A 20,753-nucleotide genomic window follows, 5' to 3' on the forward strand; every position below is an offset into this window, starting at 1 on the left:
TGCGGCTTCTGGGTCGCGCGGTGTCGCGACAGCGCCTGAGGCCGGGGGGGCCGTGGCGGGGGGGGGGCTGGGGGGGGGCTGCGCTTCGGGACCCGCCTGCGCTGCCCTTCCCCCCCCCGCGCCCCCCCCTGCGCCCTCCCCCAACGCTGCCGGAGCCGCTGCTGCGCCCCCCGTGAGTCCCCCCAGATCCCGACCCCCCCCGGCACCCCCCCCGCGGGGTTTAGGGGTCCCCTGACCCCCCCTCTGTCCCCTCAGGGGAGTGCGGGGGTCGCTGTGCCCCCCCCGGCGCCTGCGACAGCCCCGCGACAGCGGCGACAGCGGCAACAGCCTTGGAAGCACCGGCGGTGGCCCCGGTGGCCGCGGCTCTGGTGGCCCCGGGGGTGGCCCTGGACCCCCCTGCGGTTGCCCCAGTGGCGACCCCCGAAGTCCCGGCTCTGCCTTCGCTCGGTCGCGACCCGGAGCCGCTCCCGGGGGTCTCAGAGCCTCTTCCAGGGGTCCCGGAGGTTCCCAATGTCTTCCCGGGGGTCCCAGACCCGGTTTCGGGGATCCTAGAGGTCTCAGAGCCCCTCCCGGGGGTATCAGAGCATCTTTCGGGGGTCCCGGACCCTCTCCCGGGGGTCTCGGGAGTCCCAGATCCCCTCCCGGGGGTCCCGGAGCCGCTCCCGGCGGTCTCGGATCATCTTCCGGAAGTCCCAGATCCCCTCCCGGGGCTCCTGGAGCCACTCCCGGGGGTCTCAGAGCATCTCCCGGGGATTGCGGGGGTCTCGGATCCGCTCCCGGTGGCACTGGACCCTCTCCCGGGGGTCGCCAATCCCATCCCGGGTGTCCCGTTCCCCCTCCCGGAGGTGCCCCCCTCCCCCTGCGCCCTCGGGCCCTGCTTCAACGGCGGTGCCTGCGCCCCCGACCCCCCCCCCGGGACCCCCGGGACTCCCCCCGGGGCCCCCGGGTACACCTGCCGCTGCCCCCCGGGCTTCCGGGGCTCCAACTGCGAGCGCCGGGCAGACCGGTGTGACCCCCAGTACTGCCTGAACGGTGAGAGACCCCCAAAACCACCTCAAAAACCCCCCAAAGCCCCCCCCGTGACCCCCAGGAAATCCAAAATTGATGCCCCGACCCCTCTTTTTCTTCTTTTCTCCCCTTTTCCCCCTCCAATCCCCTTCTCCCTTTTTCCGCCCAAATCCCCTTTTTCCCCATTTCCCCCCCATTTTCCCCCAAATCCCCCCTCCCAGGCGGGCACTGCCGGGACTCCCAGGGCCTGACCCCTCTGTGCCGCTGCCCCCCGGGCTTTTCGGGGCGCCGCTGCCAACACAACACGGACGACTGCACCCCAAATCCCTGCGCGCACGGGGGCACCTGCCAGGACGGCCCCAACTCCTTCACCTGCTCCTGCACCCTGGGCTTCGGGGGGCCCCGCTGCCGCCGCCGCGCCGGAGCCTGCGCCCCGAACCCCTGTGCCCACGGGGGCACCTGCTTCACGCACTTCTCGGGGCCCGTCTGTGCCTGCGCCCCCGGCTTTATGGGGGTGCGCTGCGAGGAGGAGGTGGGGGCACCGCCCCCGACCCCGAAAGGCCGCGGGCCGGCCCCCCTGGCGCTGTGCGCGCTCCCGCTGCTGCTTTTGGGGCCGGGAGTGGGGCTGGCGGTGGCCAGGAGGAGGAGGGGGAGCAGCAGGTGAGGTTTTGGGGGGGCTTTTGGGGGGTTTGGTGTTCAGGATTTGGGTGTCCAGGTGTTACTGGGGCCGGGAGTGTGGGGGTGAGGTTTGGGGAGTTTTGAGGTCTCCCTGCGAGTTCCAGGTGGGAGTTTGTGGCTTTGGGGTCTCTCTGTGGGTTCCAGGGAGGGATGTGGGGGTTTTGGGGGTCTCACAGCGGTTTTTGGCAGCAGGACCCCAGCGGACACTGGGGGGACCCCCCGGCTGAGCCCCCCCGGGCCAGAGCGGCAGCCCCAAAGAGCCTCGGCCACGCGGGTGAGACCCCCAAATCCCCTTCCCAAGACCCTAAATCCCCCCCCAAGACCCCCAACTTCCCTCCCTTTAACCCCCCCTTTCTGTCACCCCCAGGTGTGACCCCCCCGGAGCCCCCAAGTCCAGGCAATAAATGGGAATTTCGGTGGTTTTGGGGGTTTACTTCGTGTTTTTTGGGGGTTTGGGTTTTTTCGGGGGGGGAGGCTCAGAGCTGCAGGAACTCGGCCACGAAGACCACAAGGACCTTGGCCAGGTCCTGCACGGTCGGGGGGTGCAGATTGTCCTCGGTGTCCCCCGGCGTGTGCCACACCCGCGGGAACGGCGTCGGGATCAGGTGCAGCACCGGGACACCTGCGGGGACAGCGGGGACATGGCGGGGACACACGGGGAAACCGGGGGACACCAGCGGGGACAGCGGGGACATGGCGGGGACACACGGGGAAACCGGGGGACACCAGCGGGGACAGCGGGGACATGGCGGGGACACACGGGGAAACCGGGGGACACCAGCGGGGACAGCGGGAGCTCACAGGGAGCCACGGGGGAAGCACAGAGGGACACGGGGGGACAGCGGGGAGCCCAGGGCCAGGCTGGGGACACTCGGGGACAGTCACCTCGCTGCAGGAAGGGAACGTGATCGTCCTCGACGGGCCCAGGGGCGGGGCCGAGGCGGAAGAAGGGCGGGGCCGGCGGCGCCGAGTGCAGCAGCCCCCGGTGGCGCAGCCGCTGCTCTGCGGTAGGGACATCGGGGGGACAGCGGGGGGACATCGGGGGGATACGGCGGCACCGCCACCCCCTCGCTGTCCCCTCCCTCTCTGGGTTCGTGTCCCCGTGTCCCGATCCCATCCGGCCCCACCCGTCCCGGCACTGTCCTCGTCCCTTCCCCCTTGTCCCCACCCCTCCTCCCCGTGTCCCCAGCCCTGTCCCCGCTGTCCCTGTGTCCTCACCGATGGCGACGAGGCGCAGGAACCACTGGTGGGTGTGGGGGAAGTGGCTGTGGATGGCGGGGCTGGGGCCGCCCAGCAGGTCCAGCAGCACCAGCAGGCTCTGGGGACACGGTGGGGACATGGGGACATGGTGGGGACATGGCCATGGGGACAGGCACGTGGAGACAATGATGGGGACAGGGACACAACCACAGGCACAGTGTCCCCTTCATGTCACCCCTGACCCCGCGGGTGTCCCCATGTCACTGACCATGGCGGTGACCCCTGACCCTGCGGGGTGTCCCCATGTCACTGACCATGGCGGTGACCTCTGACCCCGCGGGGTGTCCCCTCGCCGCCATCTTGGCCGCCAGGTGCCGCGCCCCGTACAGGGAGTCGGTGGCGCTCCAGTCCCCAAACGCCTCCTCCCCGTCCAGGAACAGCAACTGCAGCGTCACCGGCGGGTCCTGCAGGGACACCGGGCCCGTCACACACCTGTGGCGCACCTGTGGCACACGTGTCACACCTGCCCGGGTGGCCTTGGGTGTGGAGGGACCGTGGGGGACACAGGTGGCCGGTGGGGACCCGGGTGAAGGATACCTGAGGGGTGTCCAGGAAGAGCCCAGGTGACCCAGGTGACCCCCAGATAGCCCAGGTGACCCTCAGGTGGGCCAGGTGACCCCCAGATAGCACAGGTGAGCACTCAGGTGGCCCAGGTGATCCCCATGTGACCCCCAGGTATCCCGAAGGGTTTCCAGGTGACCCCAAGCAGTGTCCAGGTGACCTCACCTGTCCCTCCCGCCGCCGCAGGTGTGTGTCCAGCGCGCTGGCCAGCTCCAGCAGGAGGGCGCAGGGCACGGCGGCATCAGTGGCACCCACGAAGGTGCCCGTGGGCAGCACCTTGGTGTCGTAGTGACAGGCCAGCACCAGGCGCCGCGCGGCCACCGGCGCCGCCGTGGCCACCACGCTGCTGAAGGTCACCTGGCCGCGCGGCGTGGGCGCGGTGAAGGTGTCCAGCTCCAGGTGCCACCCGGCCCCGAGTGACCGCAGGTGGGACAGGATGTGCTGGAAGAGGGAGTGGGGACACGGGGTGGGGACATCGCTGGGGGGACGGTTTGGAGGGGATTGGGGGGAATTTGGGGGAGTCAGGAGGGGGTTTGGGGGGTTCTGGGAGGCCTGGGGGGACTCGGGAGGTCTGGGAGAGGTTGGGGGAGAAATTGGGGGGATTTGGGAGGAATTTGAGAGGGATTTGGGGGGATTTGGGGTTTGGGGGAGACGGGGGGGGTTATGGATGAATTTGGGGGAGTCAAGGGTGGATTGGGGGAGGTTCTGGGTGGATTTGGGGTCTCTGGGGGTCTCCAGGTGGATTTGGGGTTTACGGGGGGGGGGGGTCTCCGGGTGGATTTGGGATCTCTGGGGGGTCTCTGGGTGGATTTGGGGTTTTCGGGGGGGCCTCACCTGCCGGGCTGCGCGGCTGCCGGGCCCCCCTGGGACCCTCTCGTGCAGGAGGGGCAGCAGGAGGGACCCCCAGAGCCGGGCGGGGTCCAGGTGGGACAGGAGGGTCCGTAGGGCTTGCTCCGAGGGGGGGCCGGGGGCGTCCTGGGTGGGGAGGGCACCGTCTGAGGGGTCCCCGAGAGATCTGGGGGAGACTGGGGGGTCCTGGAGGGGTCTGAGGGGTCCCGGAGAGGTTTTGGGGGCCCTGGAGGGGTTTGGGGGTGTCTCGGTGTGGCTTTGGAGTGTCCCGGAGTGGTTTTGGGGGTCCTGGAGGGTTCTGGGGTTCCCCCGGGGGGTTTTGGGGGTCCGGGACCCCCCGGCATCCTTCGATTCCCCCCGCCCCGCTCCATAACGGATCCCGGGGAGATCAGGGGCTCCCGGGGGTCCCGATTGGTCCCGAAAGGTTGGGGGGAGCTCCCGTAAACCCCCCCTTCCCCCGTTAATCTCCTCCCCTCTCCCCGTTAATCCCGCTCACCGGGCCGGCTGTTCCGCGTTCCCCGCCGGGCCAGGCGAGGAAGAGGACGGCGGCGGCCGCCAGCAGCGCCAGCACCGGCAGCAGCGGCCGAGCTGGGCGGGGGGACCGCGGGAGGAGCCCCCGGAACGGGCCCGGCCCCGGGACCGGGAGTGGCACCGGGACCGGGCCGGGACTCGAACCTGCGGCCCGCGGGCGGCGCGACCCGGCCGGGGCCTGGCGCATGGCGGGGGCGGAGCCTATCGGGGGCGGGGAACACGAGGGCCAATGGCTGGTGATGGGCGTGGCCGCAGGGGGCGTGGCCGCGCGGGTGACGAGGGCGGCGGGGATTGGGCGGGGGGCGGGGCCTGACCGCGGGGCCACGCCCACGGCGGGAACACGGGGGACACCGGGGGACACAACGAGGACACGGGGGGACACAACAGAGACACGGGGGGACACAGGGACACGGGGGGACACAACGGGGACACAGGGACACAGGGACACGGGAGAGACACAACGGGGCAAGGGGAGGGGACACGGGGGGACACAGGGACACGGGGGGACACAGGGACACCGGGGGACACAACGGGGACACGGGGGGACACAACGGGGACACGGGGGAACACAGGGACACGGGGGGACACAACGGGGACACGGGGGGACACCGGGGGACACAACAGAGACACGGGGGGACACAGGGACACGGGGGGACACAACGGGGACACGGGAGAGACACAACGGGGCAAGGGGAGGGGACACGGGGGGACACAGGGACACGGGGGGACACAACGGGGACACGGGGGGACACAGGGACACCGGGGGACACCACGGGGACATAATGAGGACAAAACAGGGGGACACAATGAGGATATGGGGGAACACAACAGGGACATGGAGGGACACAAAGGGGCAAGGGGAGGTGACACAGAGTGAGACAATGGGGACTCCCTGAGGGACGCTGTCCTTTGCAGGGCCACCGGCCCAGCTGGGGTCATCACCATTGGGCTGATCCCATTGTCCGTCATGGGGCCACCACCCTGCATGGGAATGTCACCCTCCATGGGGCCACCAGCCCAGCTGGGGTCATAGCCATTGGCTGTCCCCATTGCCTCCGTGGGGACACCACCCTGGAGGGGAATGTCACCCTCCACAAGGCCACCAGCCCAGTTGGGGTCACCCCCATCCCTGGGGACACCCCCAACCACCTCCACCCCATCCCCCCTTTCCCCCTCCACACTTCCACACTCGACCATTCCATTCCTTTTTTTCCATCCTCTTCCACGGCCCCTCCCATCCCCAAAGCGTGTCCCCAGAGCGTCCCCCAGAGCTGAGACATCCGTCCTTCACCTGCCGTCCTCCCTGCGGCCGGCTGGGTGCACCCAGTTGTTGTCATGCAGCCCCGTCCGGCAGCCGGGCGCCTCCCGGTCCGGCCGCCGGCAGCACATCCAGTAGGAGCGGCCGTAGGGCAGGTCGTGGTGGTAGGGCTTGGGGTGCCAGCGGCACAGGGACACGTCCCCGCGCTCATAGCGCTTCTTGCACTGCTTGCAGGGGTCGTCACGGTACAGGGGGTCGCGGTTCCAGCGGGAATCCGTGGCCTGCACGCCGAAGGTCTCGATGATGGACTTGAAGTAGTGGCACGAGCACTTGAGGGCGGCCAGCGCCTGCGTGGGCAGGTAGCTGAAGATCTTCACCATGACATGCTCGGGCAGCAGCAGCATGTACTGCCGCGGCTCCAGCAGCCGCTGGATCTTGAACCGGATCTCCAGGAAGTCGTGGGACACGTGCCGGTACAGCCGGCACAGCGCCGGGTCCCCGGCCGCCACCTCCCGGCCCGGCGCCACTGCCGTGGCCGCTGCCGGCTCCTCGGGCTGGCCGGGCAGCAGGAAGAGCTGGCCTGGCGGCGGCGGCTCATCTGGCAGCCGCACTGTCTCCTCGGTCACCTGCTTGGCGCTGTCCTTACCAAAGAACACGCACTGGTCCACCACGCCAGTCACCACCACGTCCACATGGAAGCCAGACGCACAGTCCCGCGGCGCTGCCGGCCCCTCGGCAACACCGGCGCTCGGCTCCGCCGCCGCCGCCTCCTCGGCGCCGTCTTTGTCCCCTTTGGCGGCCAGCAGCAGCTCCACGCCGGCGCGCGCCGGGCTGACCAGCCGGTACAGGTCGCAGGTGATCTGGTCCTTGGCGCCCAGCGCGCGGGGACGCTCGGGGACAGCGCTGGTGGCCGCGGTGGCTGCGCGGGGTTCGCGCCCGCTTGAGATGCGGAAGGCAATCCGCACCTCGCCAGGCCCTGCCGCTGCCGCTGCTGTGCCCGGCGCGCATTCGGTGGCGGGGCCTCCCCGGCACAGCCCGTTGGGCCGGGCCCCGCCGTGCTCCCGGTGCTGCTGCTGTGACTCGAACTGGGCCACAGCCGCGGCCACACGCCGGCACTCGGGGCCGCCCGGTGCCTCCAGCAGCACCAGCGGCGCCGGCGCGTCGCAGGGCCGGGGCAGGCTCTGCAGGGCCAGCGCCGCCCGCCGCTCCACCAGCGCCACCATCTCCGCCACCGACAGCAGGTCCGGGGCGTCCCCAGCGCTGTCCCCAATGGCGTCGCCCGGGGCGTCCTTGGGGGTGTCCTTAGGAGGGTCCTTGGGGGTGTCCCCGGAGCTGGTGGACCAGGGTGGGCTCGGTGCGGCCTTGGGGTCGTGGCAACGCCGGCGCCGCTTGGCCTTGGAGCTATCGCTGCCCCAGTTGCCCTTGACCTTCATGGTGCTGGCACGGCCGCCGGTGCCGCCGGTGCCGCCGGTGCCGCACTGGTGGGCCACGAAGAAGGCCACCTTCTCCTTGGTGTTGCCCGGCTTGATGACGTACCACGTGTCCAGCAGCACCCGCCCGTCCTCGGCGGCAGCCGCCGGCGCCGGGCCGGGCTCGGAGGGCTCCGGGGGGGTGTTCTCGGAAGGGCGGCAGCCCAGGGACTTGCGGGGGGGCCGCGGGGCCAGCTGCGGCGGGGGCACATGGCTTGTTCTGCGAGAAGGTGCCGAAGGGCCGCGGGCACCACAGCTGCAGCTGCGGGAAGGCGTTGGGCTCCATCAGCGCCGCATGGCACGGCCACGCCGCCGGGGCCGCCCGGGCCTGCGGAGAGACGGCCGGTGAGGGCGGGGGGGGCTCCGGGGACACTCAGGGGACCCTCGGGGACATCGCGGGGCTGCTCCCCCCTCCCACGCGCGGCGCAAGCCCCGCCCCCGAACCGCTAAGCCCCGCCCCCTCACGCCCCGCCCCCCTGGAGGCCACGACCCGCCCGTTTAACGCCTTGCCCCCGCGCGCGCCCGGGCGGCGGCCAATCAGCGCGCGGTGCTCGGGCCATGCCCATATATGGACGGAGGCGCGCGGCGCGGCGGGGGCGTGGCCGGGGCGATGGGCGTGGTCTCAAGGGGGCGTGGCCTCAGGGCCCCGCCCGCACCGCGCCGCGGTCCCGGTCCCGCGTGGGCCCGGGGGGGGGGCCGGGGGGGAATCGGCGCCGGTGTTCCGCGGGGGGGACGCGTTACCGGGCCCGGCCCCGCCACGGTGGGGCCGCGAGGACACAACCGGGCCCACCCGGCGCACCCCGCGCGTCGACGGAATGGCCCCGTTCCCCCGCGCCGGTGCTCGGTGTCGCACCGGGATCCCCCCCAAGCCCCCGCCGTCCCCTCCGTTAGGCCCCGTGGCCGCTCTCAGCCACCGACCCGCGGGCTGGGCCGCTCCCCGGGACGTCCCGCGATGCTCCGCGTCCACGTCCCTCCCCCTCCCGCGCTGGCCGGGCCCCACCCGGTGCCGCCGCCCCTCCCCCGCTCACCGGGCAGTGCCGGGCGCGGCCGCTCCGCCTCTCCGGCCGCTTCCGGGGTGCCCCGCCGCGCCTGCGCTCGTGCCCGCCGCCCTCCGCGCCTGTGCCGCGCGGGGCATCACGGGAGCTGTAGTTCGCTCCCGCCGGGCTCTGGGCGGCTGCGCGGAGTTTCACGGGAGTTGTAGTCCTGCCGTGATGTTCGGCCCTGCGCCGTGGGGCATGTTGGGAGTTGTAGTTCCCCCACCACCTTCCAGTATCCCCCCAGTAGCCCGCAGTGCCCCCCCACAATGGCTGCACAGCACCCCTGGGGGTTACATGTTTTTTTTTATTTCTGAGGGTACAAACCTGAGGGCCCTCGTGGCCCTAGCGTTTCAGACCCCCCCCCCCAAAATCAGGGGGACACCCAAATCCCCCAGATTTTGCCCCAAATTGCCCCAGAATCGCCCCCCCCCCCCAACCCCAAACTCTTGGAGGCCCTCAGCAGCCGCTCTCGGCCACTGGGTGCTGCCCCTGTCGGGAGTGACCCCTCCGGGGGCCCCTGGGGGGGCCGGGGACACCCAGACGGCACCGCTGCCACCCCCGGCGGACCTCGGCCTGCACCTGCGGGTGGCATGTCACGATATATGGTGGCATCTCGTGATACACAGCACCGTATTGCGACATGCCCCGGTTGCGGACGCACCTCCTTGTTGGTGAAGCAGTACAGGATGCTGACAACCAGGCCCTGGGTGGGGGGACATGTGGGGGGCCACCCGATTAACCCCCATTAAACCCCCATTTCAGCCCCCATTGTCCCCCTTTTTTGTCCCCTCATTGTCCCCCCATCGTTCCCCGTGTCCCCTCACCTGGGCCGAGGTGAGCAGCAGGTGGAGGCAGAGCCGCGCCAGCCTCAGGCCGCCGCCTCCTTCGCCCTCCCCGGCCAGGGCAAAAACCACCTCGTGCACCCCGAGCAGCGGGATCAGCGTCAGCGTGGAGCGCGCCAGCCTGGGGACACGCGGGGACACGCGAGGACACGGCTGGAACATGCCCAGGGAGATCTGGGGACACCCCCAGGGATGGGGAGCCCTTGGGGACCTGGTGTCCCCACCTGTCCCGGGAGTGTCCCCACCTGAGCCGCGTGTCCCCGCGGGACACCTGGTGCGCGCGCACTTTGGCCACCAGGATCCGGACGATTCGCATGAACACCACGAAGTTCACCTGGGGGGGTGGAGGGGACACAGGGGACACCTGCAGTGACACCTCCAGGGTGAGGTGGGGACACCGCCACCCCCCCTGCCCCACCACAATGTCACCCACCGCGACAGCCACCAGAATGGGACAGCGGATCACCCACCACACCGCCACCTTCTCGTTTCGTTCCCAGCACCTGCGGGGGGGGGACACGCTCAGCCCCTCCCGCCTGTGTCACCATTGTCCCCTGGAGGAGGGGACAATGTGGGGACAAGGCAGGGGACAGGTGGCCTCACCCCTCATTCTCGTACAGGTACCTCAGGACAACCCAGGGGACCACGAAGACCACGGGGACACCTGGGGGGGACACACCTGGTTAGGGGGACACGGGGACACCGGGGGACACGGGGGGGGGGGGGGGGGCACGGGGGGACATGGCAGGTCACAGAGGAACAGGAGGTGACACAGGTGACACGGGGGACAGCAGGTGGCACAGAGAGGGACATGGGGAGACTCGGGACGGGGCACGAGAGGACACAGGGCTACACAAAGGCGCAGGAGGTGACAGGGGTGACGCGGTTACACAGTGACACAGGTGGCACAGGTGACACAGGAGACACAGGCGACACCGGCGACACGTGGCGCACCCCAGCCGAGCAGCAAGAAGGCGGGGACACAGCGGCGACCCGAGGTGGTGACGAGGAGGCGCAGCAGGAAGAGCCCCTCGGCCATGGCCCACGCGTAGTTGGCGCCCACGCAGTACTGGGCCAGGCTCTGCGCCACGCGACACGCGGGGCCCGCCTGCGGCGACACCGCTGTCCCCTCCCCGCCCCGCGGGAGGGCGGCCCGGGGCGGCCCCGGCCCCGCGCGGCCACGGGGAGCGGGTGACACCCGCCCCCGGGGATGTCCCCGAGACCCCCGTGGATGTCCCCTTGTGTTGTCCCCCTCCTCCCCATGGGTGTCACCCGCTCCCGTGAGTGTCCCCGAGACCCCGTGGGTGTCCCCGTGTGTTCCCCCCAACCTCCCCGTGAGTGTCACCCGCTCCCGTGGGCGTCCCCATGAGTGTCCCCGTGGGTGTCCCCTGCCCGGGGTGCCCACCTGCATGCCCAGCAGCTGCAGGGGGTGGCCGTGGCCGTGGCCGTGGGGCAGCAGCGCGTCCCGCGTGAGGATAGCGCCGGCCCGGAGCGCGAAGGACACAAAGAGGTTGGCGTGGATCAGGTTCCGGGTGCAGCGCAGGCGCCTGCGGGGACAGGGACACGGCCACGGGTGACACGGCCACGGGTGACACGGCCACGGGGGACATCCCGTGGGTGATACCGACACCGGGGACATCCCGTGGGTGACACCCCCGCGGGGGGCAGCAGCGCCCAGGGGTGGCAGTGCCCCGAGGGTGCCAGTGCCCCGGGTGTGACAGTCTCAAGGGTGACACAGCCCCCCAGGTGCCCCCAGGTGTGACACAGCCCCCAGGTGTGTCACAGACTCAAAGGTGTGTCCCTACCTGAGCAGCAGCAGCAGCAGCAGCGCCACCACCAGCGCGACAAGGGACAGGGAATATCCCACGGTGTAGAGGAGGCGGAACTGCTCCAGCAGCCACGCCTGGCGCTGCGGGGACACGGGGACACGGCAGGGGGACACGGGGGACACGGGGACACAGTGGACATGGCATGGGAACAGCACGGGACACGGGACACGGGACATGGCACAGCATGGGGACAGCAAGGGACACGGCAGACATGGCACAGCAGGGGACACGGGACGTGACATGGCACACGGGACACAGGGCACGGCAGGGGACATGGCACACGGCAGGGGACACGGGACACAGGGCACGGCACAGGGCAACACACGGTGTGACACATGTCCCGGCACAGCGTGGCACGAGGCGCCGCGGAGTGTCACACGGTGTCACACGGCGCACAGTGTGACACAGGCAGGGCACAGCACGACACGGGACACAGCACGACACGGGGCACAGTGTGACACACGCGGGGCACAGTGTGACAGGGAGCACGGCACGACACAGCCACGGGCACATGGCACCTCCCAGCATGGTGGCTCCCCACGGTGTCACCCCACTGTGTCCCCCTGCTGTCCCCTACAGCGTCACTCCCCCGTGCCCCACCACGCTGCCCCCACCGTGTGCCCACAATGTCCCCGCGCCGTCCCCGTGCTGTCCCCCGATGTCCCTCCGCGATGTCCCCTCGCATCCCTGCCCCCTGTCCCCTCGCGCTGTGTCCCTGCACTGTCTCCCCCATGTGCTTGCGGTGTCCCTGCCCCGTCCCCCTGCTGTCCCTTTCTGTGTCCCTCTCTCCCCACCCACAGTGAGTGTCCCCTCGCTGTCCCCCCTCTGTCCCCGCGCTGTCCCCCCTGCTGTCCCTTTCTGTCCCCCTCTCTCCCCGCCGTGTCCCCGCGCTGTCCTCACGATGTGCCCATGCTGTCCCCCCTCTGTCCCCGCGCTGTCCCCACCTGCAGCGGCTGCACCTGCGCCAGGTCCTCGCACTGGGAATTGTCCTGCCAGGGCCTCCCGCTGTCGTCTGTCACCCAGCGCCCGTCGGGGCCGCAGCGCCGCGCCACCACCCCGCCCTGCACTGTGGCACCGCTGTCACCCGCTGTCCCCTCCCCGGGGACTCCCGGGGCCGCCCCCGCGTTACCTCGGTGGTACCAGGGCAGGTACCAGGGGCAGGGGACAGTGGCGGTGCTGTTGGGGACAGCGTCCCCCCAGCACGCGTAGAGGTCGAAGCTGCGGTTGCAGACGGGTCCTGGGTGGGGGGGCGTGGGGAGGGGTCAGGGGGGTCCTCGAGTGTCCCCGGTGTCCCCAAGGTGTCGCCACTCACCCGGGGCGGGCGGGGCCAGGCGCAGGTGCAGCTCGCAGGCCTGGCGGTACTGGCGCCACGCGACAACGGTGGCCTGGGCGGAGCGCTCCTGGGGGGACAGCGGGGACATCGGGGGGACATCGGGGGGGACATCAGCGGGGACAGCAGCGGGGACAGCAGAGGGGATAGCAGAGAGGACAGCAGAGAGGACAGCAGCGGGGACAGCAGCGGGGGCCGGAGCAGGGGACATCGGCAGGGACATCAGCGGGAGATGGCGGGGGAAGAGAGGTGGACATCGGGGACAGCGCGGGACAACAGGAGACAGTGGGGGGAACATCGGGAGAGAGCGAGGGACAGCAGAGTGACAGAGTGGGACATCGGGACACAGTGAGGGGACACCGGGGGACATCGCGGGACATTGAAGGACAGTTGGCGATAGAGAGGGACATCGGGGGACAGCGGGAGAGCGTGGGGGGACAGCGCAAGGACAGCAGGGACAGTGGAGGATGACCGGGGGACATCGGGGACATCGAGGGATGGGGGGCATTGGAGGACAGCGGGGGACATCGGGGAGACTTCAGGGGACATCGGGGGGACTCGAGGGGGGGATCTCACCTCTGCTCCATGCGGGCCATAGCTCAGCGGGGCGGGGGTCGCTGCCCACTGCCCCATGGTGGCTCCTGGGTGGCCCTGGGGGGATCCAGGTGGCCCTGGGGGGTCCCGGGGTGTCCCCTACCCTCCGTCCCCCGGTACCGGCTCCGCGAGTGGCTCTGTCACCCTCGGGTGACACCGGCACCGGCTGGGACCGCCCCCGGGAGGGGCGGGGGGCGCGCGGGGGGGGCGCGGGAGGAGCCTCAGTGTCACCCGCGGGGTCCCAGTGCCACCCAGGTGTGTCCCAGCATCCTCATGGGTGTCCCAGTGTCCCCCACAGGTGTCCCAGTGTCCCCCAGTGTCCCCCAATGTGTCCCCCATTGTCCCCCAGTGTCCCCCAATGTCCCCCAGTGTCCCCCCAGTGTCCCCCCAGTGTCTCCCAGTGTCCCCCAATGTGTCCCCCATTGTCCCCCAGTGTCTCCCAGTGTCCCCCAATGTGTCCCCCATTGTCCCCCAGTGTCCCCCAATGTCCCCCAGTGTCCCCCCAGTGTCCCCCCAGTGTCTCCCAGTGTCCCCCAATGTGTCCCCCAGTGTCCCCAAGTGTCCCCCAATGTTCCCCAGTGTCCCCCCAGTGTCCCCCAGTGTCCCCCATTGTCCCCCAGTGTCCCCCAATGTCCCCCAGTGTCCCCCAGTGTCCCCCGGCTGTGTGGGCGTGTCCCCAGGAGAAGGGGGCGTGTCCCTACGGAGGGTGTGCGCGCATCCACCAGGGGGCGCCACCAAGGGGGGGGGCGTGTCCAAACCTGAGGCGCGCCCCCGCCTCCACACCCACGTGCGCGCCCGCGCGTGCGGCGTGACGTCATCACCGCGCGCCCCCCGCGCCGAGGATGGTGGCGGGCGCGTTCCCGCTGGCCAAGCTGCTGACGCTGGGCGCGCGCCAGCTCAGCCGGCCCCTGGCCGCGCGCATCAAGGCGGGGGCGCGCGCGTCCCCCTTCTTCCGCACCTACATCTGCCTGCCCCCCGCCCAGCGTGAGTGACCGCGGCCGGGGAGGGGTCACGGGGGGCGTGGGGACACCTTGGGGACGTCGGGGGATACGGGGGGACCCCGCCCCGGACCCTCCTTCCAGCCCCATATCTGCCTGCCCCCTGCCCAGCGTGAGTGACAGGGGGCAGGGAGGGGTCACGGGGGCGTGGGGACACCGGGGGACATGGGGGGGACCCTGCTCCAGCCCCTTCTTCCGGTGCTTCGCCTGCCCAGTGTGAGTGAGGGGGGGTAACAAGGATGTTGGGGACACGTGGGGACGCTGTGGCAGGGGGTTGGTTTGGGGGGTGTCTGTGGATGGATTTGGGGGGGATCTGTGGATGGGTTTAGGGGGGATCTGTGGATGGATTTGGGGGGGATCTGTGGATGGACTTGGGGGGGATCTGGGATTGGTTTGTGGGAGATCTGTGGCTGGACTTGGAGGGGATTTACGGCCAGATTTAGGGGCGTTTCTGGCTGGGTTTGGGGCTGTCCGCACCCGCCTTTCGGGGGTCCCTAACCCCTTTCTCTCCCCCCAGTTTACCACTGGGTGGAGATGCGAACCAAGATGCGCCTCCTGGGCTTCCGCGGGGCGGCCGTGAAGCCCCTGAATGAGGACGCGGCGGCCGAGCTCGGGGCCGAGCTGCTGGGGGAGGCCCTGGTCTTCGGGGTCGGGGGGCTCTGCCTCTACCTCGAGTACCTGCGGCAGGCAGGGCAGAGCCGGCGCCGCGAGGAGCACCTGGAGCAGACCCTCAGTGACCTCCGGCAGGGCCTCGAGCAGCTCCAGAGGGACCTGGACGAGCTGCGGGCCCAGGGACGCGCCGAGGGAGGGGCCGGACACGCCGAGGGAGGGGCCGGACACGCCCTAGGGAGCTCAGGAAACGCCCCTGCCCAAGCTGTGATGGCCGCTGCTGGGGCTGGCCCCGCCCCCGCTGGCTCTGGACACGCCCCGGCGGGCTCTGGACACGCCCCTGTCGCGACAGGCCACACCCCCACGCATTAAAGCACTTTTGGTGTCCTGCTCGCGCTGCCTTTGAGGGACGGGGCTATGGGGGGTGGGCGCGGCCGTTCGGGTGTGTCTGGTGGGGAGGGGTCGCATGAGGAGAACACGGATCAGTCAGCAGGTGCTGAGCACGTGTCCTCCTCTGCTGGGGGGGTGCCCATTAAAGCCCCGCCCCCGGTGGCCCCCCCAGGGACTCCCCCCAAGGCCACGAGGGTCCCGTAGAAAACCGTTTATTGGTGCTGGTAGGGGAGACCCCCCCCCAAATAACCCAAAAAAAGAGTGAAAAACCCAAAAGTGGCTTAAAAAAGACCCCGGGGGGGCCGGGGGAGGGAAGGGGAAAAAGGGGGGGGGTTCCCCTTCCCCCTCCTCCCCCCCCAGTGTAAAAAATGGGGTCCCCGGTTGGCGGTGAGTGGGGGGCACAGTGTGGGGGGGCTCGGGGCCCCCCCTGCCGGTAAGGCACAGCCTGGGGGGCCTGGCCCGGAGCCCCCCCAGGGCGGTGAGGGGGTAAAATGGTGAGGGTGGGCTGGGGGGGGAGAGTAGGGGGGGACACCACCCCCTCTGCCCCCCCCAAATCCGGGCCCGTGGCGTGGTGGGGGGTGGGAGATGGGGGGTCAGGGTCCGTTTCGCTTCCGCAGCTCCATCACGAACGCTGGGGGGGAACAGAAGAAGCGTTGGGGGGGGGGGGGGGGGCGTTGTCATTGTCACCCCCCCGGCCCCCTCTGCTACCCCCCCTCCCCATTCTCCCAAGCCCCCCCACCTTCGATGATCTCCTCCTTCATCTTCTGCAGCTCCCTCCGCAGCTCCTCCAGCAGCTCCTGGGGGGCTCACAAGGTGAGGGGGAGGGGCACACCACATAAACCCCCTCCCCAAATTCCCCTCCACCACCCAAACCGGTACCAGTTTGAACCGCTCCAGGTCCAGCTCACTGTGGGGCTCGGAGGAGGGGGCTGGAACGGCCGATTTCATCCTGGGGGGGGTTGAAAGAATGAATTAGGGACCCCCACAGACCCCCCTCCCTCCCCCCCAAGCCCCCAAAACCCACCTGGGCAGAGTGGAGCTGGATTTTTCCCACGGCCTCCGTACGGGCTCTGCGGGGGGATAGGCCAAGGGGTGAGGGGAAGGCTGGACCCCCAACCCCCCCCGCCTTCCCCAAAAAAGCCTCCCGGCAAACCCTCCCGGTTCCTCCGCCAAGCTTTTTTTTTTTTTTTTTTTTAAGAACTACAGTTCCCTGGATGCCCCACGCGTTCGCACCGTGCCCGGCCGCGCGCCCCCACCGCGGTGCATGCTGGGGGTTGGAGTCCGCGCGCTCACCCGGCGGCGGCCCCGCCGTCCTCGCGCCAGGCTCCGCCTCGTCCTGCGGGGGCAGAAATTTGGGGGGAGAGGGCTGGGGCGAGGGGGAGGCAGAGAGACCCCCCCCTTCCTCCCCAAATTTTTTAGGTGGGGGTACTGACGTTGGTGACGTCATCGTCCTTTGGCTGCTCCGCGGCTTTCCTCCTGGGGTGGGGGGATTAAAGGGAGGGGTCAGCGTGGGAATTGAGGGGGACCCCCCCCAAATTGTCCCGCCCCCCCCTCACCTGCGGGCCAGCATGGCGCTCATCTCCTCCATCAGCCCTCCCCCAGCCCGGGGGGCCCCGTCGGCTTTGGGGGGGGGAACGGGGGTGGCCCCCCCACTCGGGGTCTCATCCTGATGGGACAAACGGGGTGAAGAGGGACGCTGTCCCCAATTAATTACCCTCCCCCATCCTATTAATTACCCCCCCCGACACTCACCTTCCCGACTTTCCTGAGTTTGGCCCCCGCAATGGCGGCGGCAAAGCCGGAGACCCCCCCGGGGACCCCCCCTGGCACCCCCTCGGAGCCCCCCCCCTGCAATGGGGGGGCCGGGGGTACCCCCGGAGCTGGGGGGGGGCCGGGGGGCGGGGGGGGGCCTGGAGGCGGGGGAGGGCCGGGGGGCGGGGGGGGGGCTCCGGGGGCCACAGCTGGGGGTCCTGGGGGGAAAAAAGAGAAATTTGGGGGGACCAATGGGGGGAGCCCATTTTTTTGGTGGGGGGAGGTCGGGGTTGAAGCCCCCACCTCACCCACCTGCAGCCATCCCTCGGCGCTCGGACTCATCCATCACTGGCCTGAGGGGGAAGAAAGGGTCAACACCCCCAGTGCCCCCCCCTCAAATGTGGGGGTTCCCATGTATGTTCCCCCCCCCCCCCCCAAATTGGGGTTCCCCCCACCTCTCCTGCTGCTCAGGCTGGTCCGGTGCTGACCCATCGGGGTCTGGCCGGGATGGCGGCGTTCCTGGGGGGGAGAGGACACCCAAAGGTGATTCTGGGGGGGACACGGGGGTTGGGGACCCCTCCCGAGACCTGAGACTCACCCTGGTCGAGCGCCTGCAGCGCCCGGAGCACCGAGGCAGCGAACTGGGCGGCCTCGGGGAGGGCCACGAAGCTGAGCCCCCACACCCGGCGGCCCTCGCGCCACTGGTGGAACTGGGGGGTGGCCTGGCTGTAGCGCAGCCCCCGCCCCAAGGGGCAGTTCAGGACCACCTGGGGGGGGGTGGGGGGAGGGAGATGAGACATGGAGAGACCCCCCCAAACCATGGGGGTGACCCCCAAAACCATGGACGCCCCATAGAGCCCCCCCCCCAAAATCATGGGTGTCCTCCCCATGGTCAAAGGGGTCACAGAAAGGCCCCTCCCCAAAAACCGTGGGTGCCTCACAGAGCTCCCCCACCCCTATGGGGATCCCCACCCCCTCATTTCTACCGTGAGCCCCCAGCCCCCCACCCATGGGTGCCCCATAGAGCCCCCCCCACCCCCACAGGGGTCCCAGCCCCCCCATTTCTACCGTGACCCCATAGCCCCCCCCCTCCGTGTGTGCCCCATAGAGACCCCCACTCCCATTTCCACCATGGCCCCCCAGTCCTCCCCCATTACCCTGGTGACCCCATTGCCCCCCGCCCCCGGCTGCCCCCCCGCGCCCCCCACCTGCTGCTCGGGGTGCAGCCGGCGCCCCACGAGGCGGAAGCTGTGGGTGCTGGGCTGGTGGAACAGCTGGACACAGCTGGGGCTCTGCGGGGGCCCCCCCGCGGGCACCCACTGCCGCTGCCCCTCGTCGTAGAGCAGCACCGAGGCCCGGGCGCTGCACAGCACCTGCTCGCTGGGGGAGGCACGGCTGGGTCACGCCCCCCGAGGGGCTGGACCCCCCCCGAAAGGGGCTGGACCCCCCCCCCCAAAACTAGGGGATCCCTCCTTTATATGGGGACCCCCCCGCATGGAACCCCCCAATGTCGGACCCCTGGGTGCTTGAGGATCCCCCCTTAGACAGGGACTCCCCAGTGTGTGGGACCCTCCCCCCCAATGTGGGACACCCCCAGTTTGGGATCCCCAAGATGCTGAAACCCCCCCAGTGTGGGATGGGACACCCCCAGTGTGTGGGACCCCCTCCCGAATGTGGGACGCCCCCAATTTGGGACCCCCAGGATGCTGAAACCCCCCCAGTGTGGGATGGGACACCCCCAGTGTGTGGGACCCCCCCCCCCATTTGGGACCCCTGGGTACTTGGGGACCCCCTGGGGTGGCGCAGGGACCCCCCCGGGGTGGGAATTTGGGGACCCCCCGAGCCGGGGACCCCCCTCCGCCGAACCTTGGGGCACCCCGGGAGCTGCCCCCCCAAACTCCCCCCCCCGCACCCCAAAACTTCCCCCTGGCCCCCCCTTTTCCTTCCTCTTCACCCCAGGCGGCCCCTCCCCCACTTCCTCCCAGTGTTCCCAGTGCTCCCAGTGCTCCCAGTGCTCCCAGTGCCCGTTCCCGGTGCTCCCAGTGCTCCCAGTGCCCATTCCCAGTGCTCCCAGTGTTCCCAATGCCCGTTCCCGGTGCTCCCAGTGCTCCCAGTGCCCATTCCCAGTGCTCCCAGTGTTCCCAGTGCCCGTTCCCGGTGCTCCCAGTGCTCCGAGTGCCCTCTGGTAGCGGCTCCCAGTACTCCCAGTGCCCGTTCCCAGTGCTCCCACGCCCTATCCCAGCGCTCCCTGCCCGCTCCCGGTGCTCCCAGGGCTCCCAGTGCTCCCAGTGCTCCCAGTGCCCGTTCCCGGTACTCCCAGTTCCCGTTCCCAGGGCTCCCTGCTCACTCCCGGTGCCCGTCGCTCCGTTCTTCCGGTCCCTCTCCGTGCCCGCTCCCGGTTCTCCCAGTAAGCCCAGTACCGATTCCCAGCACTCCCAGTGCCCCCAGTCCCACTTCCCGGTTTTCCCAGCGCTCCCAGTCCCAGTTCCCGGTTTTCCCAGAGCTCCCAGTCCCACTTCCCGGTTCTCCCGGTATTCCCAGTACCGATTCCCAGCGCTCCCAGTGCCCCCAGCCCCAGTTCCCGGTGCTCCCAGTGCCCCCAGTCTCACTTCCCGGTTTTCCCAGCGCTCCCAGTCCCAGTTCCCGGTTTTCCCAGTACCGCTTCCCGGTGCTCCCAGTGCTCCCGGTGCTCCCAGTTCCGGATCCCAGCTCTCCCGGTGCTGCCCAGCACCCGCAACCCCCGGAACCAGTTCTCCCAGTGCCCGTTACCGGCGCCGCCCGTTGCCCCCAGCGCCGCTGTCCGGTGCTCCCGTTACCGGTGCCCCCAGTGCCTCCAGTACCGACCGCGGGGCCGCCCAGTGCCCGTTACCGGCTCTCCCAGTGCCCCCAGCGCCGCTGTCCGGTGCTCCCAGCGCTCCCACTTCGCCCAGTACCGACCCCCGGTGCTCCCAGAGCGCCCAGTTCCCGCTCCCAGCGCCCCCGGTGCCCCCCGCGCCCGTTAATGGCTCCCCCAGTCCCTCCAGCGCCGGTGCGCGGCGCTCCCAGTTGCTCCCGGTACTCCCAGTACCGATCCCTGCTCACCTCATGCTGGCGGCCGCGGCCGGTCCGGGCCCTTCCGGTGGCGGCGGGGGCCGGACCCGCCGGTCCCGGCGAGAGGCCCCGCCCCCCATGGGCCGCACCCCGCCCGCCCGTCCCCGCCCCTCCCGGTAACGGCGGCGGAGACCGGGAGATCCCCCCGGGCCTCCTTAAAGCGGCAACGGCGGCGCGCGCGGCCCATCGAGGACCAGTAACGCCCAGTGTACCCCCCAGTGTCACCCCAGTGTCCTCCAACGGACCCCCCGGTGTCCCCCCGGTGTCCCCCACCCGCGTCCAGCTGGTGTCCCCCCGAGGGCTCCGGTTCTGGGGACTGGGAGGTCCTGGAGGGGCACTGGGAGGGTCCTGGGGGGACACTGGGAGGTGCTGGGGGACACTGGGAGGGTCCTGGGGGCCACTGGGAGGTCCGAGGGGAACTGGGGCGCCCCGGGGTCGGTGCCCAGTTCCCGGTGCCGATTCCGGGTCTCCGTTCCCAGTTCCCGGTGCCCGATGTCGGTTCCCGGCTCCCAGTGCCCGGTTCCTGCTTCCCAGTGTCGCTTCCCGGCTCTCCGGTGTCGCTTCCCGGATCCCAGTGCCAGTTCCCAGTTCCCAGTTCCCGGTGCCCGGTTCCCGGCTCTCCGGTGCCGGTTCCTGGTGTCGGTTCCCTGTTCCCGGTGCCGGTTCGC

At 70.4% G+C, this 20,753-nt stretch overlaps 6 protein-coding genes across 7 annotated transcripts; 2 read left to right on the top strand and 4 right to left on the bottom strand.

Annotated features, from left to right (window-relative positions):
- Positions 1 to 81: 81 nt before the first annotated feature.
- On the top strand, positions 82 to 2,107 carry LOC116452704 (splicing factor 3A subunit 2-like; the record flags this gene model as incomplete). Its single annotated transcript, XM_032127373.1, has 5 exons — positions 82 to 172; positions 256 to 1,032; positions 1,230 to 1,668; positions 1,879 to 1,960; positions 2,054 to 2,107. Coding segments are annotated over 5 exons (1,395 nt in total), but the record flags the coding sequence as incomplete, so codon positions are not given.
- On the bottom strand, positions 2,104 to 5,089 carry QPCTL (glutaminyl-peptide cyclotransferase like). Its single transcript, XM_032127196.1, has 7 exons — positions 4,853 to 5,089; positions 4,342 to 4,482; positions 3,673 to 3,948; positions 3,201 to 3,350; positions 2,905 to 3,004; positions 2,572 to 2,688; positions 2,104 to 2,308 (listed from the first exon to the last, which is right to left on the bottom strand). Exons 1-7 carry the CDS (start codon positions 5,072 to 5,074, stop codon positions 2,163 to 2,165), a joined length of 1,152 nt encoding a protein of 383 aa, XP_031983087.1. The 5' UTR covers positions 5,075 to 5,089; the 3' UTR covers positions 2,104 to 2,162.
- Positions 5,090 to 6,078: 989 nt separating this feature from the next.
- Positions 6,079 to 8,675, bottom strand: FBXO46 (F-box protein 46). Its single transcript, XM_032127192.1, is given in 3 exon segments — positions 6,079 to 7,795; positions 7,797 to 7,942; positions 8,643 to 8,675. Coding segments are annotated over 2 exon segments (1,725 nt in total). The 5' UTR covers positions 7,901 to 7,942; positions 8,643 to 8,675; the 3' UTR covers positions 6,079 to 6,174.
- Positions 8,676 to 9,037: 362 nt separating this feature from the next.
- GIPR (gastric inhibitory polypeptide receptor) lies at positions 9,038 to 13,378 on the bottom strand. Of its 2 annotated transcripts, XM_032127195.1 has the most exons (13): positions 13,229 to 13,378; positions 12,635 to 12,722; positions 12,452 to 12,559; positions 12,267 to 12,388; positions 11,299 to 11,402; positions 10,899 to 11,040; positions 10,448 to 10,601; positions 10,097 to 10,157; positions 9,927 to 9,996; positions 9,739 to 9,827; positions 9,476 to 9,614; positions 9,313 to 9,354; positions 9,039 to 9,230 (listed from the first exon to the last, which is right to left on the bottom strand). In XM_032127195.1, exons 1-13 carry the CDS (start codon positions 13,283 to 13,285, stop codon positions 9,108 to 9,110), a joined length of 1,299 nt encoding a protein of 432 aa, XP_031983086.1. In that variant the 5' UTR covers positions 13,286 to 13,378; the 3' UTR covers positions 9,039 to 9,107. The 2 variants fall into 2 exon arrangements, with proteins under 2 accessions (XP_031983085.1, XP_031983086.1); XM_032127194.1 differs by having other exon boundaries at positions 9,038 to 9,230; positions 12,267 to 12,559.
- Positions 13,379 to 14,049: 671 nt separating this feature from the next.
- On the top strand, positions 14,050 to 15,245 carry OPA3 (outer mitochondrial membrane lipid metabolism regulator OPA3). The gene is made up of 2 exons (XM_032127215.1): positions 14,050 to 14,230; positions 14,762 to 15,245. Exons 1-2 carry the CDS (start codon positions 14,089 to 14,091, stop codon positions 15,223 to 15,225), a joined length of 606 nt encoding a protein of 201 aa, XP_031983106.1. The 5' UTR covers positions 14,050 to 14,088; the 3' UTR covers positions 15,226 to 15,245.
- Positions 15,246 to 15,439: 194 nt separating this feature from the next.
- On the bottom strand, positions 15,440 to 20,180 carry VASP (vasodilator stimulated phosphoprotein). The gene is made up of 13 exons (XM_032127216.1): positions 20,077 to 20,180; positions 18,204 to 18,375; positions 17,594 to 17,762; positions 17,451 to 17,514; positions 17,308 to 17,348; positions 16,996 to 17,213; positions 16,800 to 16,909; positions 16,677 to 16,719; positions 16,477 to 16,579; positions 16,268 to 16,313; positions 16,123 to 16,192; positions 15,983 to 16,040; positions 15,440 to 15,874 (listed from the first exon to the last, which is right to left on the bottom strand). The coding sequence occupies exons 1-13, from the start codon at positions 20,163 to 20,165 to the stop codon at positions 15,837 to 15,839; spliced, it is 1,221 nt and encodes a 406-aa protein (XP_031983107.1). The 5' UTR covers positions 20,166 to 20,180; the 3' UTR covers positions 15,440 to 15,836.
- Positions 20,181 to 20,753: the final 573 nt, after the last annotated feature.

The sequence above is a fragment of the Corvus moneduloides genome, chromosome 17 (assembly GCF_009650955.1).
Source record: "Corvus moneduloides isolate bCorMon1 chromosome 17, bCorMon1.pri, whole genome shotgun sequence".
Lineage (NCBI taxonomy): Eukaryota > Metazoa > Chordata > Aves > Passeriformes > Corvidae > Corvus > Corvus moneduloides.

Bases quoted from the DNA above. Each gene is read 5' to 3' on its own strand.
- QPCTL (XM_032127196.1), bottom strand. From the start codon at position 5,074: ATGCGCCAGGCCCCGGCCGGGTCGCGCCGCCCGCGGGCCGCAGGTTCG. The intron at 4,483-4,852 runs GTGAGCGGGATT...CTCCCCACCCAG, and splicing joins AACGCGGAACAGCCGGCCCG to GACGCCCCCGGCCCCCCCTC. The intron at 2,689-2,904 runs GTGAGGACACAG...TCCCTACCGCAG, and splicing joins CCTGCGCCTCGTCGCCATCG to AGCAGCGGCTGCGCCACCGG.
- GIPR (XM_032127194.1), bottom strand. From the start codon at position 13,285: ATGGGGCAGTGGGCAGCGACCCCCGCCCCGCTGAGCTATGGCCCGCAT. The intron at 11,041-11,298 runs GTAGGGACACAC...CTGTCCCCGCAG, and splicing joins CTGCTGCTGCTGCTGCTCAG to GCGCCTGCGCTGCACCCGGA. The intron at 9,231-9,312 runs GTGCGTCCGCAA...TGCCACCCGCAG, and splicing joins ACTGCTTCACCAACAAGGAG to GTGCAGGCCGAGGTCCGCCG.
- OPA3 (XM_032127215.1), top strand. From the start codon at position 14,089: ATGGTGGCGGGCGCGTTCCCGCTGGCCAAGCTGCTGACGCTGGGCGCG. The intron at 14,231-14,761 runs GTGAGTGACCGC...CTCTCCCCCCAG, and splicing joins CTGCCTGCCCCCCGCCCAGC to TTTACCACTGGGTGGAGATG.
- VASP (XM_032127216.1), bottom strand. From the start codon at position 20,165: ATGGGGGGCGGGGCCTCTCGCCGGGACCGGCGGGTCCGGCCCCCGCCG. The intron at 18,376-20,076 runs GTGAGCAGGGAT...TGCCTCCCCCAG, and splicing joins GCCGCGGCCGCCAGCATGAG to CGAGCAGGTGCTGTGCAGCG. The intron at 17,515-17,593 runs GTGAGTCTCAGG...TCTCCCCCCCAG, and splicing joins GCTGCAGGCGCTCGACCAGG to GAACGCCGCCATCCCGGCCA.